Consider the following 14,942-nt stretch of genomic DNA (forward strand, 5'->3'; position numbering starts at 1 on the left):
TTTTTCTTTACTTAGCTGCTTTTTTCTTGCCATAATACCAATTCTAACAGTCTATTCAGTAGGACTATCAGCTGTGTATTCATCAGACTTCTGCACAACACAACTGATGGTCCCAGCCCCATTTATAAGGCAAGAAATCCCACTTTTTAAACCTGACAGGGCACACCTGTGAAGTGAAAATCATTTCCGGTGACTACCTCTTGAAGCTCATAAAGAGAATGCCAAGAGTGTGCAAAGCAGTCATCAAAGCAAAAGGTGGCTACTTTGAAGAACCTAGAATATAAGACATATTTTCAGTTGTTTCACACTTTTTTGTTAAGTATATAATTCCACATGTGTTAATTCATAGTTTTGATGCCTTCAGTGTGAATGTACAATTTTCATAGTCATGAAAATACAGAAAAATCTTTAAATGAGAAGGTGTGTCCAAACTTTTGGTCTGTACTGTACAGTTATATACAGATATTACCCTTATGGACTATATCTCCTTTCCTCTGTAGCAGGTGCTGACTCAGGAGCTGAGCTTCACACAGTTCAGGTGCTAGCTGTGCTGTGCAGCCAGCACCTGCCTCTGTTTAGCCACCTAAAGGCAATCTGATAGCAGCATTTATGCTGCTCAATCCAGCTGCGACATTCGTTCTGACACCTGTTGTTCCCCCGCGACGTAATCTCTGGATGCTGATGGGTTTCCAATAAAGCCAAGGCCCCCATTACAGTCATCTTGGTCCTCCTATGAAGCCTAAACATAGGTTGGGCTCCGTAGGAGACCATGATTTGCACTGGAGTATATACAGTTATATGAAAAAGTTTGGGCCCCCCTATTAATCTTAAGCTTAATGTTTTATAAAAATTGGTGTTTTTGCAACAGCTATTTCAGTTTGATATATGTAATAACTGTTGGACACAGTAATGTTTCTGCCTTGAAATGAGGTTTATTGTACTAACAGAAAATGTGCAATCTGCATTCAAACAAAATTTGACAGGTGCATAAGTATGGGCACCTCACCAGAAAAGTGACATTAATATTTAGTAGATCCTCCTTTTGCAAAAATAACAGCCTCTAGTCGCTTCCTGTAGCTTTTAATAAGTTCCTGGATCCTGGATGAAGGTATTTTTGACCATTGCTCTTTACAAAACAATTCCAGTTCAGTTAAGTTTGATGGTCGCCGAGCATGGACAGCCCTCTTCAAATGATCCCACAGATGTTCAATGATATTCAGGTCTGGGGACTGGGATGGCCATTCCAGAACATTGTAATTGTTCCTCTGCATGAATGCCTGAGTAGATTTGGAGCGGTGTTTAGGATCATTGAATTGCTGAAAGATCCATCCCCTGCGTAACTTCAACTTTGTCACTGATTCTTGAACATTATTGTCAAGAATCTGCTGATACTGAGTGGATTCCATGCGTCCCTCAACTTTACCAAGATTCCCGGTGCCGGCATTGGCCACACAGCCCCAAAGCATGATGGAACCTCCACCAAATTTTACTGTGGGTAGCAAGTGTTTTTCTTGGAATGCTGTGTTTTTTGCCGCCATGCATAACGCCTTTTTGTTTCACCAAACAACTCAATCTTGGTTTCATCAGTCCACAGGACCTTCTTCCAAAAAGAAATCGGCTTCTCCAAATGTGCTTTTGCATACCTCAGCCGACTCTGTTTGTGGCGTGCTTGCAGAAACGGCTTCTTTCGCATCACTCTCCCATACAGTTTCTCCTTGTGCAAAGTGCGTTGTATAGTTGACCGATGCACAGTGACACCATCTGCAGCAAGTTGATGCTGCAGCTCTCTGGAGGTGGTCTGAGGATTGTCCTTGACTGATCTCACCATTCTTCTTCTCTGCCTTTCTGATGTTTTTCTTGGCCTGCCACTTCTGGCCTTAACAAGAACTGCCCCTGTGTTCTTCCATTTCCTTACTATGTTCCTCACAGTGGAAACTGACAGGTTAAATCTCTGAGACAGCTTTTTGTATCCTTCCCCTGAACAACTATGTTGAATAATCTTTGTTTTCAGATCATTTGACAGTTGTTTTGAGGAGCCCATGATGCCACTCTTCAGTGGAGATTCAAACAGGAGAACAACTTGCAAGTGGCCACTTTAAGTAGCTTTTCTTATGATTGCATACACCTGGCTATGAAGTTCAAAGCTCAATGAGGTTACAAAACCAAAAAAAGTGCTTTAGTAAGTCAGTAAAAAGTAGGTAGGAGTATTTAAAACAAGAAAATGATAAGGGTGCCCATACTTATGCACCTGTCAAATTTTGTTTGAATGCAGATTGCACATTTTCTGTTAGTACAATAAACCTCATTTCAAGGCAGAAACATTACTGTGTTCAACAGTTATTACATATATCAAACTGAAATAGCTGTTGCAAAAACACCAATTTTTATAAAACATTTAGCTTAAGATTAATAGGGGTGCCCAAACTTTTTCATATAATTGTAGATCAAGTGATCAAACTATAGCAGGTTCAAGTCCCCCTCGGGAGGCTTAAAAAAATAAAATATAAAGTGAAAAAAAAGTTTTTAAAAGTTGGAACTTCCCTCTCCACTTTTTCTCAGTTTAAAAAAAAATAATAAAGAAATTGAAATAATATAAGATAAGCACATTCGGTATCGCCATGTCCGTAAAAGTCTAAACTTTAATTTATGACTTTCAGCTGAAGCGAGCACTGGAATTACTTCAGGAGGCAGAAGCTGAGAAGGAAGAACTGACGCAAAGATGCCAGGAGCTGGACCTGCAGGTGAGCGAGCCGACCCTGCGAGCTGAGCCTGCGACCTGACTCTGCGAGCTGAGCCTGGAAGACAACGCTGCGAGCTGAACCTGTGATCCGACCCTGCAAGCTGAGCCTGCAACCCGACCCTGCGAGCTGAGCCTGCAACCCGACCCTGCGAGCTGAGCCTGCGACCAACCTTGTGACCCGAGCCTGCGAGACGAGCCTGCAACCTGAGCCTGCGACCTGACCCTGCGAGCTGAGCCTGCGAGACGACCCTGCGAGCGAGCCTGCGACCCGACACTGCGAGCCGAGCCTCCGAGCCGACCCTGCTAGCCAACCCTGCGAGCGAGCCTGCAACCCGACCCTGCGAGCCGACTCTGCGACCACCCGACCCTGCGAGCCGACTCTGCGACCACCCGACCATGCGAGCTGACCCTGCGAGCCGAGCCTACAATCACGGACTTATCTCCACAGCTTTATCCATTTATAATGGAGGCAGTCGGGTGGAGGATTCTGGGCTAATACGAGGCATCAATTGTGGACTATATTTACACGGGATCTGTTCAGCTGCTGCCCATTCTGTCCTAATACTGCTCACTGCTGAGGGTTTTTACAGTTGTATCCCATCCTGACCATCCTCCTTGAGCGATGCACACCAGCTAATCTGCAGTCCAGACTTTTTGCTCTCACAGAGGATTGTATAAGCTGGATTAAGTTGTAACAAACTCTGAGCTGTGAAAAGTTTAGATTCTGCACAAATTCTAAGCGGACAGCGGACACTTTTGTGCCCATCGTTATGATACTATGCAGACAGGACTCTCCACAGGTTTCTCCTGCACGTCCTGCATTGTATCATGCAGACGGTTAATGAGTAACGCGCCAGCAGACATCGGGATCACGTTGGCTGTCACCGCTGGCCTCGCTCCCACGCCTCATGGTAGATCAATCACTGAACTTCATATGGCCCTAAGCTCTGACCAGCTAACCGGTTTTATAATATTAGCCTCCATGTAAGGGTGCCGATAATTATGCAATGCACCTCAGCCTTCACCCATAGCTGCCCGCTCACAAGTTGTGGCTTGTGTCCGTCTGGCCGTGGCTGCAGCTCCTGCTCTTCTGATCCAATAGCTGATATTTGCTATATTTATATTTTTTTAATATTTGTTGAACACTTTATTTCCTTCCATCCTCTTAGTAGCCAACATATCAAATAAGGCAGGTTAACCCTGGAAGTGCTGGAGTTCAGTCGCTTCCTAAATACAGTATCTCAGTACAGGTCCAGGGAAAGAAATGCAATTGCAGTCTTATAGAGCGAGTGGATATGTAGTGGGCACATACTTTTCTCCTCATGGTGAATATATGTTACATCCAACATTTGGATCAGTGGGTATTACAGGCTTCTCCACATCAGCAGATCTCACTCACCCTCCGGACACACAGATCTCACCCCACTAGCATCCGCTCGCCCCATTGTGCTCTTTTGGCTCCTTCTTTGATGCTTTTTTTATAATTACCTTGCAAGCTCGTGAGTAAATATACAGTGAGCAATCACCATGTGTCCGTGTGGCAAGAGATAAAACTATTCCCGGGTCTGAAACTTGATGAAAGGTCCTTCTATACCAGTAATCTCCCACCTGTGGGCTCCAAACTACAACCCCCAGCATGTGCTGACCGCCTGCACCTGGGACTTGTAGTCTGACAAAATTATTATTACTCACTTTGTGTGGTCCTGATGCAGTACAAAATGTGCCGATGAGAGGGGGTGACGGCATTTTACGGTATTACTAACCTGTGTGTGTTATTAGGTGGCCGGTCTACAGGAAGAAAGGAACAGCCTCCTGGCCGAAAACGAGGTCCAGAACGAAAGGCTAAACCAGTTAGACTCCTCCGAGGAGCCCACCACAACCGTGGCCAAGAAATACCTCCAAATACAGCTGGAGCAAGTGCAGGAGGACAACTACAGGTAACAGAGGGCACGAGCACGTGACTGAGCTGCATCCAGAGGCCTTAGAGGGGTCGTCCCTCCATCATACATCATAAAGAGAGCAATAGTCAGCCTCTACATGCATTAAAAATTGGCCAAAATATGGCGCCACCTGGTGTTCAGAGTGTATAGTAATGTGCACATGTCTTAATGGTGGTCACACATGCTCAGACATCTCCCCCCAGCCGGGTCTCTGCACAGTGATCCCCTGCACATTGCAGAGGAGCCAGTAGAAGTAGCTTTCTTGTCAGGAAAGGAGCAAAGATTGTGCATAATCATGGGAGTGAGAAATGAGAAGACTCCATGTACAGGGGAAGTCAGCTGCCAGAGGGGGAAGGAGACTGGTTCTTTCCAGAGTCTGTCTTCAGCAGCACCAAGCATGTAAAAAATGCTAAAAAAATATATATATTTTTTTTAATAGTTAAATCACTTTCATCAATTTATTATTTTTTAATTGAAAGACTGGAAGCTGCAAAGGACGACTACCGGGCGCACTGCGAGGAGCTGGAGCGGCAACTGATCGAGACCCAGAACAGGAACGACGAGCTGGCCAGCCTGGCCGAGGAGTCCAGAGCCCTGAAGGATGAAATCGATGTTCTCAGGTGACTTTCCAGTGTATCCTTGAGTCAAATATATAGAAAAAAGTATTCACACCAAGCCACGCACTTTTCATCGGTGGTTTGTAACAAAACGCATCATCGCAGGACGACATCTGATAAAGCCACGAAGCTGGAGTCTACGGTGGAGTCTTACCGCAAGAAGCTGGAGGACCTGAACGACCTGCGGAGACAAGTGAAATCTCTGGAAGACACAAACTTAATGTATATGCACAACACAGTCAGCCTGGAGGAGGAGCTGAAGAAAGCCAACGCTGCCCGCGCCCAGCTGGAAACGTACAAACGGCAGGTGAGGATAAAGGGGTCCCCCGTCACCGCTCACTTCCATATCAGGGGTGACTGATGCTGATAATGTGCAGACAGATGCTGGTTGTGTAAAACAGCTTGCACCTGACCTGTGTGGAGTCGGCTCAGTCCATGAGCTGTGCGCCCTGTGTGGGGAAGGGATTAGGTCATTGTCTTCCTCTCTCGATACGAGGTTTCCGATCACCTTCCATCTTCTCTCGTATCGACAGGTTCAGGATCTGCACACCAAGCTCTCTATGGAAACCAAGCGAGCGGACACGCTGGCCTACGAGATGACCCGACTCCGGGAGAAGCAAGACGCACTTGTAAAGGAGAAAGAGGTATCGGTGCTACTGGGGCCACCGTGGTCTCATGTCCCGTGTCGTGGTGATGGCGAATACGCTTGATATCATTTTGCACGTGTAAACGAATGAACTCTCCTTTTCCTGCCCCCATATAGAGACTGATCGTCCAGCGAGATGCTCTGAAGGAGACCAATGAGGAGCTGCGATGTTCCCTGGTGCAGCAGGATCACCTTAATCAGTCTGGTGAGACATGGTGGATATACCAGGGGCCAGTAGGGGGCGCCGATCATTACATACATTGTGTGACATCGGCGCTTCTCTGAGCTCGTACACTGTGCGATGCAAAGGGTGACACGTGCCACATATATACAGTGGCATGTAAAAGTTTGGGCACCACTGGTCAAAATTACTGTTATTGTGAACAATTAAGCAAGTTGAAGATGAAATGATCTCCAAAAGGCCTAAAGTTAAAGATGGCACATTTCCTTTGTATATTTGTAAAAGATGACAATATATATATTTTTTTTTTTCTTTCCTTTTTAAAAATTACAAAAAGGAAAATGGACTGTTGTAAAAGTTTGGGCACCCTGCATGGTCAGTATTTAGTAGCACCGACTTTTTGCAAGTATCACAGCTTGTAAACGCTTTTTGTAGCCAGACAAGAGTCTTCCAGTTCTTGTTTGAGAGATTTTCATCCATTCTTCCTTGGAGAATTCTTCCAGTTCTGTGAGATTCCTCGGTCATCTTGAATCCTCTGCTATTTTGAGGTTTATCCACAGATTTTCAATGATGTTCAAAGATCAGGGGACTGTGAGGGCCATTGTAAACCCTTCAGCTTGTGCCTTTTGAGGTTGTCTATTGTGGATTTTGACAAGTGTTTAGGATCATTATCCATTTGTAGAATCCTCATTTCATCTTCATCTTTTTTATAGATGGTGTTATGTTTGCATCAAGAATTTGTTGAACTTTCATTGAATAATAATAATAATGTTTTTATTTATATAGCGCCAATATATTCCGCAGCGCTTTACAATTCAGACAATTTACTCACATTATTGCCACCATCCCCATTGGAGCTCACAATCTACATTCCCTATCAGGATGTCTTTAGAGTGTGGGAAGAAACCGGAGAACCCAAGGGAAACCAACGCAAACACGGGGAGAACATGCAAACTCCTTGCAGATCTTGTCCTTGGTGGGATTACAACCCAGGACCCCATCACTGCAGTGTTAACCACTGAGTCACCGTGCTGCCCTATTCTTCCCTCTACCTGTGAAATGTTCCCTGTGCCATTGGCTGCAACACAACCCCAAAGCATGATTGATCCTCCCTCATGCTTAATGGTTGGCGAGATGTTCTTTTCCTGAAATTCTGTTCCCTTTTTTCTCCTCACATACTTTTGATCATTGTGGCCAAAGAGTTCTATTTTAATCTCATTGGTCCACAGAACTTGTTTCCAAAATGCCTCAGGCTTGTTTAGATCTTCTTTTGCAGACTTCTGACGCTGAATTTTATGGTGAGGCTGCAGGAGAGGTTTTCTTCTGATGACTCTTCCATGAAGGCCATATTTGTGCTGGTGTCTCTGAACAGCAGAACAATGTACCACAACTCCAGAGTCTGCTAAATCTTTCTGAAGGTCTTTTGCAGCCAAGCGGGGGTTCTGATTGGCCTCTCTAGCAATCCTATGAGCAGCTCTCACTGAAGTTTTGCTTGGTCTTCCAGACCTTATCTTGACCTCGACTGTTCCTGATAACTGCCATTTCTTAATAACATTTCAAACTGAGGAAACGGCAATTTGAAAACACTTTGCTATCTTCTTATAGCCTTCTCCTGCTTTGTGGTCTCAACCATTTTCAGAGTGCTAGGCAGCTGCTTAAAAGAACCCATGGCTGCTGGTTTTGGCACAAATTTAGAGGAGGCTGGGTTTTTATAAAGCTGGAACATTGGCATCACCTGAACTTTCCTAACGATGATAGTGAACAAGCCATAACCCCAACAGGCTAATTAGGGTCTGAAACCTTAGTCAAAGTTATCTGAGCACACAAATCTCCAAGGGTGTCCAAACATTAGCATTGGCCTGTTTTCCTTTTTGTTCTTTTTAAAATTTAAAAGATGACAATATATATATATATATAGGTTTTTTTTTGCCTAAAATACAAAGGAAATGCGTCATCTTTAACTTGAGGCCTTTTAGAGATCATTTCATATTCAACTTGCTTAACTGTTCTCAATAACAGTAATTTTGACCAAGGGTGCCCAAACTTTTACACGCCCCTGTATAGCAGTGATATGGGAATGTCCCCTAAATGCAAAGTGATAGGTGATTAATGGCAGCTACACCCCCCCCCCCTACAGCCTCTCCTTAATGCCCACGCTGATAGGGGGGACCATAAAGAATAGGCGGTGTGATCCTCTAAATTTAGAAAAAAATAAAATAAAAATAAATTGAGATTAAAATCTAGAATTTTCTACAAGAAAGTAAAGGTTTGTTTTTTAGACCGGTCCCTTGTAGACGCACTGGATTAGGAGAGGTGGTGGGTGCGGTGGGGGACGGGGCGCTGCTGGTTATTCCCATTCACCTTCTGTGCATTTCTATAGAGGATTCTGGATTCATGAACAAAGACAACCTCGCCGCCGAGCTCCTGCCGGTGGAATATCGGTGAGTACAGCACATCGTATCCGCATTTATAGACGTAGATCTCCTCTCAATTGTGGCCATGAGTCAGAAAAATATCCAGTAGTATGATTGGACATAATATATGTTTATGTGTATGGAGAGGGCTCAGGAGCTGAACTCGCTTCATACACGGCAGGTGCTGCCTGCGTCATACAGCCGTCACCTGTCTCAGACAGCAGCCATTGGATTCTTTACCATCCACTTATGTAATAAGTGTATAGTGTACGATGTATTATAGCTCAGCCCGAACTGTTGTCATTGCAGGGAGATGTTCATTAGACTCCAGCACGAAAATAAGATGCTCCGGGTTCAGCAGGAAGGATCAGAGAACGAGCGCATCGCAGATCTCCAGGTTCAGCTGGAAGAAAAGCAGAGGAAGATGAGTGAGCTGGAAACTGAGAACCGGTGAGATCACATCCCAAGCATCCTGCAACCAGTGAGAAGGAAGTTGTCAATGCTGCCAGGGGGTCCATATCGGGGGGGGGGGGGGGGGGTCTGTAAAAAGCCCAAGTGATGCTGCAGTTCATTCTGTGCAGTGGGTGGATGCGCTAGTTCTAGCGTCTTTGCTGACATCTAGTGGCCAAACTTTGGAACTACAGCTTCTTTTTAAAATGTTCCTTTTCACTGTGCAAAAAGTTTTGGTAAAGTTCTGATGCATTGCTACCTGACCAAAAAAATATCTTCTGCATCACAGACTTAATCTGGGCCGCGTGGAGGAGTTTCAGCTACAGATTTCAGACCTCCAGAAGTCCTTACAAAATCAGGGCAGCGAAGCAGAGGGCGCCGGAGTAAGTCAGAATATTAATACAAAAATCATCTATGGATGTTACTGTCACGATAAAACCCGCTCTCTGACCGCCCTTATTTTTTTATCTTCCAGTCCAACACATTGAAAAAGAAAATCGAAGCACAGATGTAAGTATCTGATTAACTATTCTCATCCCCAACAAGTTTTATAGGAGTGAATTATTACCAGCATTTATCATCCAGGGAAAAGTTAAAGGAGGTTCACGATGCCATAGAGACCAAGAAAGAACAGCTGGAAGACTTCGAGCCTGAGGCAGCAGATCAGAGCGGTAAGGGCAGCAGATGCGCCGAACAGTGGTAAAAATAGAGAAATGAACATGCACTCATACCAATCAATATATTCGTCAATAAGCTATAGCTGCCCACTGCCACCACTAGGGGGAGCACACTGCAGACAGATTAATTACTGTATACATCACCTCCCGAAAGAATTGTTATAAAAAGCAATTAAAATGCTGCACGTACCCCAAAATATACCAGTAAACCCACTGCTCAGCCTGAAGCAAACACATCTTTTGCAATATGGAAATGCTATCATTTTTATATTTTTTATTTTAGATAACAAGGTTATTTTGTAGAAGTAGAAATAATATATATTTGGTATCGTGGTAACCCTTCTGATCTGCAGAATAAAGTTACCAGATCATTTTTACTGCATATTGAAATAAAACTTAAATAACAATTTACAATTTAAAGTCCAAATTTAATTTACAATTTTTCCATATATTACTGTGCCGGCATAAAAAATCTTTACAAATTCAACGAAACCACAAAATATTAACATTCACGTGTTTTATTGTGGATATTTCGTTACAATAAGTATTTAGTCATTAATTAATTAATATTAATTAGTATTTACATTTTTACTAAGCCAGTTTTGCTATTAGTCAGTTTTTGAATGTCTCCTTCATTGAATGCACTTTAGTTTTTTTTCTCCCCTTCTTCCTAGAGTCCTAACTTTTTCATTTATCCTTCCACCTCTCCATACGAGCGCTCATCTTTTTGCAGGACGATTTGTAGCTTTTTGTATGACAACGTTCACTTTTCCGTAAAATGCACTGAAAAACGGAAAAAAATCCAAGTAGAAGGAAATGGTGAAAAAATAATAATTTTTTTTTTAGTCTTGTTTTTACACTGTTCACTGTGGGGTAAGAATTCCCTGATAACATCATTTTTGATTTTTCCAGGAAATTTGTTTTTAAACCCCAAAAAAAAAAATCCATTTGGTTTGCTGTGCCATTTATTAATTTATTGAGAACCGTAAAGTTTTTATTTTTCAACCTAAGTGATATATTTTTTTTTTACACAGCTTATTTTTTACTGTTATTATTTTAGCCATTTTTGTTGCATTTTTTTTACAGAGGCGCGGTGACCGTAAAAACCTCAGTTGCAGTGTTTTGATTTTATTTTTGCTTTTTATGGCATTTATTGTATGAGTTTATTAAATTGATGTCTTGATTGGACTTTTATGTTTTTTTTTATATATTTCTCAATTGGGATAAGGGGGGTAGTTGAATATTTTTTTTTTCTTTTCTATTTTTTTTTTTACTTTATTTTTTAACCCTAGGGACCCTGTCCCTGCCATCATTGGTCCTATATACTGCAATACTTCAGTACTACAGTATATATAGTCAATGCCGTCCTCCTAGGACATGCTGCTGCTGCTGCTGTTTTAGGTATATGGCGGCTGTATAACACAGCGGGCATCCGTCGGCTGTGGTTTGGGCTTAGCTTCTTTTTTCAAAGGCTTGATTAAAAATGGAGACGAAAACTGTCTGTGCCGGGAAGGGGTTATGGGAGCAGTGTACATCTGTTTGCTCCTCCCCCTTGTATCAAACCCTTCTTTCTCCCATATAGCCCAGCGCGTCGTGGAGCTGGAGGTGGCGCTGCGCAAGAAGGACGATGACATGAAAGCCATGGAAGACCGCTACAAGATTTACCTGGAGAAAGCCAGAAACGTGAGTGTAAAAGTCATTAGTTCAGTGTGCAGTGTACTTATATTCCTGATTATGGCCCCTGGACAGCGGTGCATCACCGCAAAGAGCAATCGACCGCAGCCTGGGTCCAATATCAGCAAAATGTACTGTTCCTTTAATTAGCGTCTCACTTCTAGAGTTGCAGCAGCACCACCTGGTGGATCCTGAATGACATGTATAGTCCTGTTAGTGCAGATGCCAACTTGTTTTGTTTTTGTGTAGGTAATAAAGACTTTAGATCCCAAATTAAACCCGGCCTCAGCCGAAATTATGTTACTGAGGAAACAGCTGACGGAGAAAGACAGACGGATCGAGCACCTGGAGGTGAGTGATGAGATGGCAGCGGCCGAAGTGAAGGAGTGCGCATACGGCTGATGGTAATGGTCGAGTCATGTGCTCATGGTTATATGTCCTCTCCTCTTCCTCACACAGTCCGAGTGTCAGCTGGCAAAACTACGAGAGTACGAGGAGAAGCTGATAGTGACGGCGTGGTACAACAAGGTGAGAGTCTACTGCGAATCATAGCGCAATAATACTGCCATACAGCCTCCATGTAATAGTGCCATACAGCCTCCATGTAATAGTGCCACACAGCCTCCATGTAATAGTGCCATACAGAGCCCATGTAATAGTGCCATACAGAGCCCATGTAATAGTGCCACACAGCCTCCATGTAATAGTGCCATACAGCCTCCATGTAATAGTGCCATACAGCCTCCATGTAATAGTGCCATACAGCCGCCATGTAATAGTGCCATACAGCCTCCATGTAATAGTGCCATACACCCTCCATGTAATACTGCCATACAGCCTCCATGTAATAGTGCCATACAGAGCCCATGTAATAGTGCCATACACGACCCATGTAATAGTGCCATACAGCCTCCATGTAATAATGTCATGAAGAGCCCATGTAATAGTGCCACAGCCTCCATGTAATACTGCCATACAGCCTCCATGTAATACTGCCATACAGCCTCCATGTAATAGTGCCATACACGACCCATGTAATAGTGCCACACAGCCTCCATGTAATAGTGCCACACAGGACCCATGTAACAGTGCCACACAGCCTCCATGTAATAGTGCCACACAGGACCCATGTAATAGTGCCACACAGGACCCATGTGATAGGGCCATACAGCACCCATGTAATAGTGCCACACAGGCCACATGTAATAGTGCCATACACGACCCATGTAATAGTGCCACACAGCCTCCATGTAATAGTGCCATACACGACCCATGTAATAGTGCCACACAGCCTCCATGTAATAGTGCCATACACGACCCATGTAATAGTGCCACACAGGACCTATGTAATAGTGCCACACAGGACCCATGTAATAGTGCCACAGCCTCCATGTAATAGTGCCACACAGCACTCATGTAATAGTGCCACACAGCGCCCATGTAATAGTGCCACACAGCACCCATGTCATAGTGCCATACACGACCCATGTAATAGTGCCACACAGCCTCCATGTAATAGTGCCATACAGCGCCCATGTAATAGTGCCATACACGACCCATGTAATAGTGCCATACACGACCCATGTAATAGTGCCACACAGCCTCCATGTAATAGTGCCACACAGCCTCCATGTAATAGTGCCACACAGGACCCATGTAATAGTGCCACAGCCTCCATGTAATAGTGCCACACAGCACTCATGTAATAGTGCCACACAGCGCCCATGTAATAGTGCCACACAGCACCCATGTCATAGTGCCATACAGGACCCATGTCATAGTGCCATACAGCCTCCATGTCATAGTGCCACACAGCCTCCATGTAATAGTGCCACACAGGACCCATGTAATAGTGCCACACAGGACCCATGTAATAGTGCCACACAGGACCCATGTAATAGTGCCACACAGGACCCATGTAATAGTCCCATACAGCCTTCATGTAATAGTGCCATACAGGACCCATGTAATAGTGCCACACAGGACCCATGTAATAGTGCCACACAGCATCCGTGTAATAGTGCCACAGAGGCCACATGTAATAGTTCCATACAACGCCCATGTAATAGTGCCATACAGGACCCATGTAATAGTGCCACACAGCCTCCATGTAATAGTGCCACACAGCCTCCATGTAATAGTGCCATACAGTACCTACCCATGTAATGGTGCCACACAGGCCACATGTAATAGTGCCAAACAGCCTCCATGTAATAGTGCCACACAGGACCCATGTAATAGTGCCACACAGCCTCCATGTAATAGTGCCACACAGCCTCCATGTAATAGTGCCATACAGGACCCATGTAATAGTGCCACACATGCCACATGTAATAGTGCCACAGCCTTCATATAATAGTGCCACACAGGCCACATGTAATAGTGCCACACAACCTCCATGTAATAGTGCCACACAGGACCCATGTAATAGTGCCATACAGGACCCATGTAATAGTGCCATACAGGACCCATGTAATAGTGCCACACAGGACCCATGTAATAGTGCCATACAGGACCCATGTAATAGTGCCACACAGGACCCATGTAATAGTGCCACACAGGACCCATGTAATAGTGCCACACAGGACCCATGTAATAGTGCCATACAGGACCCATGTAATAGTGCTACACAGGACCCATGTAATAGTGCCACACAGGACCCATGTAATAGTGCCACACAGGACCCATGTAATAGTGCCACACAGGACCCATGTAATAGTGCCACACAGGACCCAAGTAATAGTGCCATACAGGCCACATGTAATAGTGCCACACAGGCCACATGTAATAGTGCCACACAGGCCACATGTAATAATGCCATACAGCCTCCATGTAATAATGCCATACAGGACCCATGTAATAGTGCCACACAGGCCACATGTAATAGTGCCACACAGCCTCCATGTAATAGTGCCACACAGCCTCCATGTAATAGTGCCACACAGCCTCCATGTAATAGTGCCACACAGCCTCCGTGTAATAGTGCCACACAGCCTCCATGTAATAGTGCCACACAGGCCACATGTAATAGTGCCATACAGGACCCATGTAATAGTGCCATACAGGACCCATGTAATAGTGCCATACAGGACCCATGTAATAGTGCCACACAGCTTCCATGTAATAGTGCCATACAGGCCACATGTAATAGTGCCATACAGGCCACATGTAATAGTGCCATACAGCCTCCATGTAATAGTGCCATACAGGACCCATGTAATAGTGCAACACAGCCTCCATGTAATAGTGCCATACAGGACCCATGTAATAGTGCCACACATGCCACATGTAATAGTGCCATACAGGACCCATGTAATAGTGCCACACAGCCTCCATGTAATAATGCCATACAGCGCCCATGTAATAGTGCCATACAGCACCCATGTAATAATGCCATACAGCCTCCATGTAATAATGCCATACAGGACCCATGTAATAGTGCCATACAGCGCCCATGTAATAGTGCCATACAGCGCCCATGTAATAGTGCCATACAGCCTCCATGTAATAATGCCATACAGCCTCCATGTAATAGTGTCATACAGGACCCATGTAATAGTGCCACACAGCCTCCATGTAATAATGCCATACAGCCTCCATGTA

General features: G+C 44.3%; 1 protein-coding gene across 1 annotated transcript in view; it reads left to right on the forward strand.

Annotated features, from left to right (window-relative positions):
- Positions 1-14,942, forward strand: part of HOOK1 (hook microtubule tethering protein 1) — a 123,171-nt gene that overhangs the window by 37,927 nt on the left and 70,302 nt on the right. Inside the window, exons 8-21 of the mRNA XM_073643740.1 lie at positions 2,658-2,741; positions 4,520-4,677; positions 5,160-5,300; positions 5,403-5,604; positions 5,831-5,941; positions 6,061-6,148; positions 8,505-8,565; positions 8,848-8,988; positions 9,278-9,371; positions 9,464-9,498; positions 9,574-9,659; positions 11,248-11,348; positions 11,589-11,690; positions 11,799-11,867. Coding sequence (XP_073499841.1) covers positions 2,658-2,741; positions 4,520-4,677; positions 5,160-5,300; positions 5,403-5,604; positions 5,831-5,941; positions 6,061-6,148; positions 8,505-8,565; positions 8,848-8,988; positions 9,278-9,371; positions 9,464-9,498; positions 9,574-9,659; positions 11,248-11,348; positions 11,589-11,690; positions 11,799-11,867 — 1,473 coding nt within the window. The remainder of the gene's footprint in view (positions 1-2,657; positions 2,742-4,519; positions 4,678-5,159; positions 5,301-5,402; positions 5,605-5,830; positions 5,942-6,060; positions 6,149-8,504; positions 8,566-8,847; positions 8,989-9,277; positions 9,372-9,463; positions 9,499-9,573; positions 9,660-11,247; positions 11,349-11,588; positions 11,691-11,798; positions 11,868-14,942) is intronic.

Source organism: Phyllobates terribilis, unplaced genomic scaffold (assembly GCF_046119375.1).
Source record: "Phyllobates terribilis strain yellow unplaced genomic scaffold, ASM4611937v1 Scaffold_8__6_contigs__length_399053987, whole genome shotgun sequence".
Classification (NCBI taxonomy): domain Eukaryota; kingdom Metazoa; phylum Chordata; class Amphibia; order Anura; family Dendrobatidae; genus Phyllobates; species Phyllobates terribilis.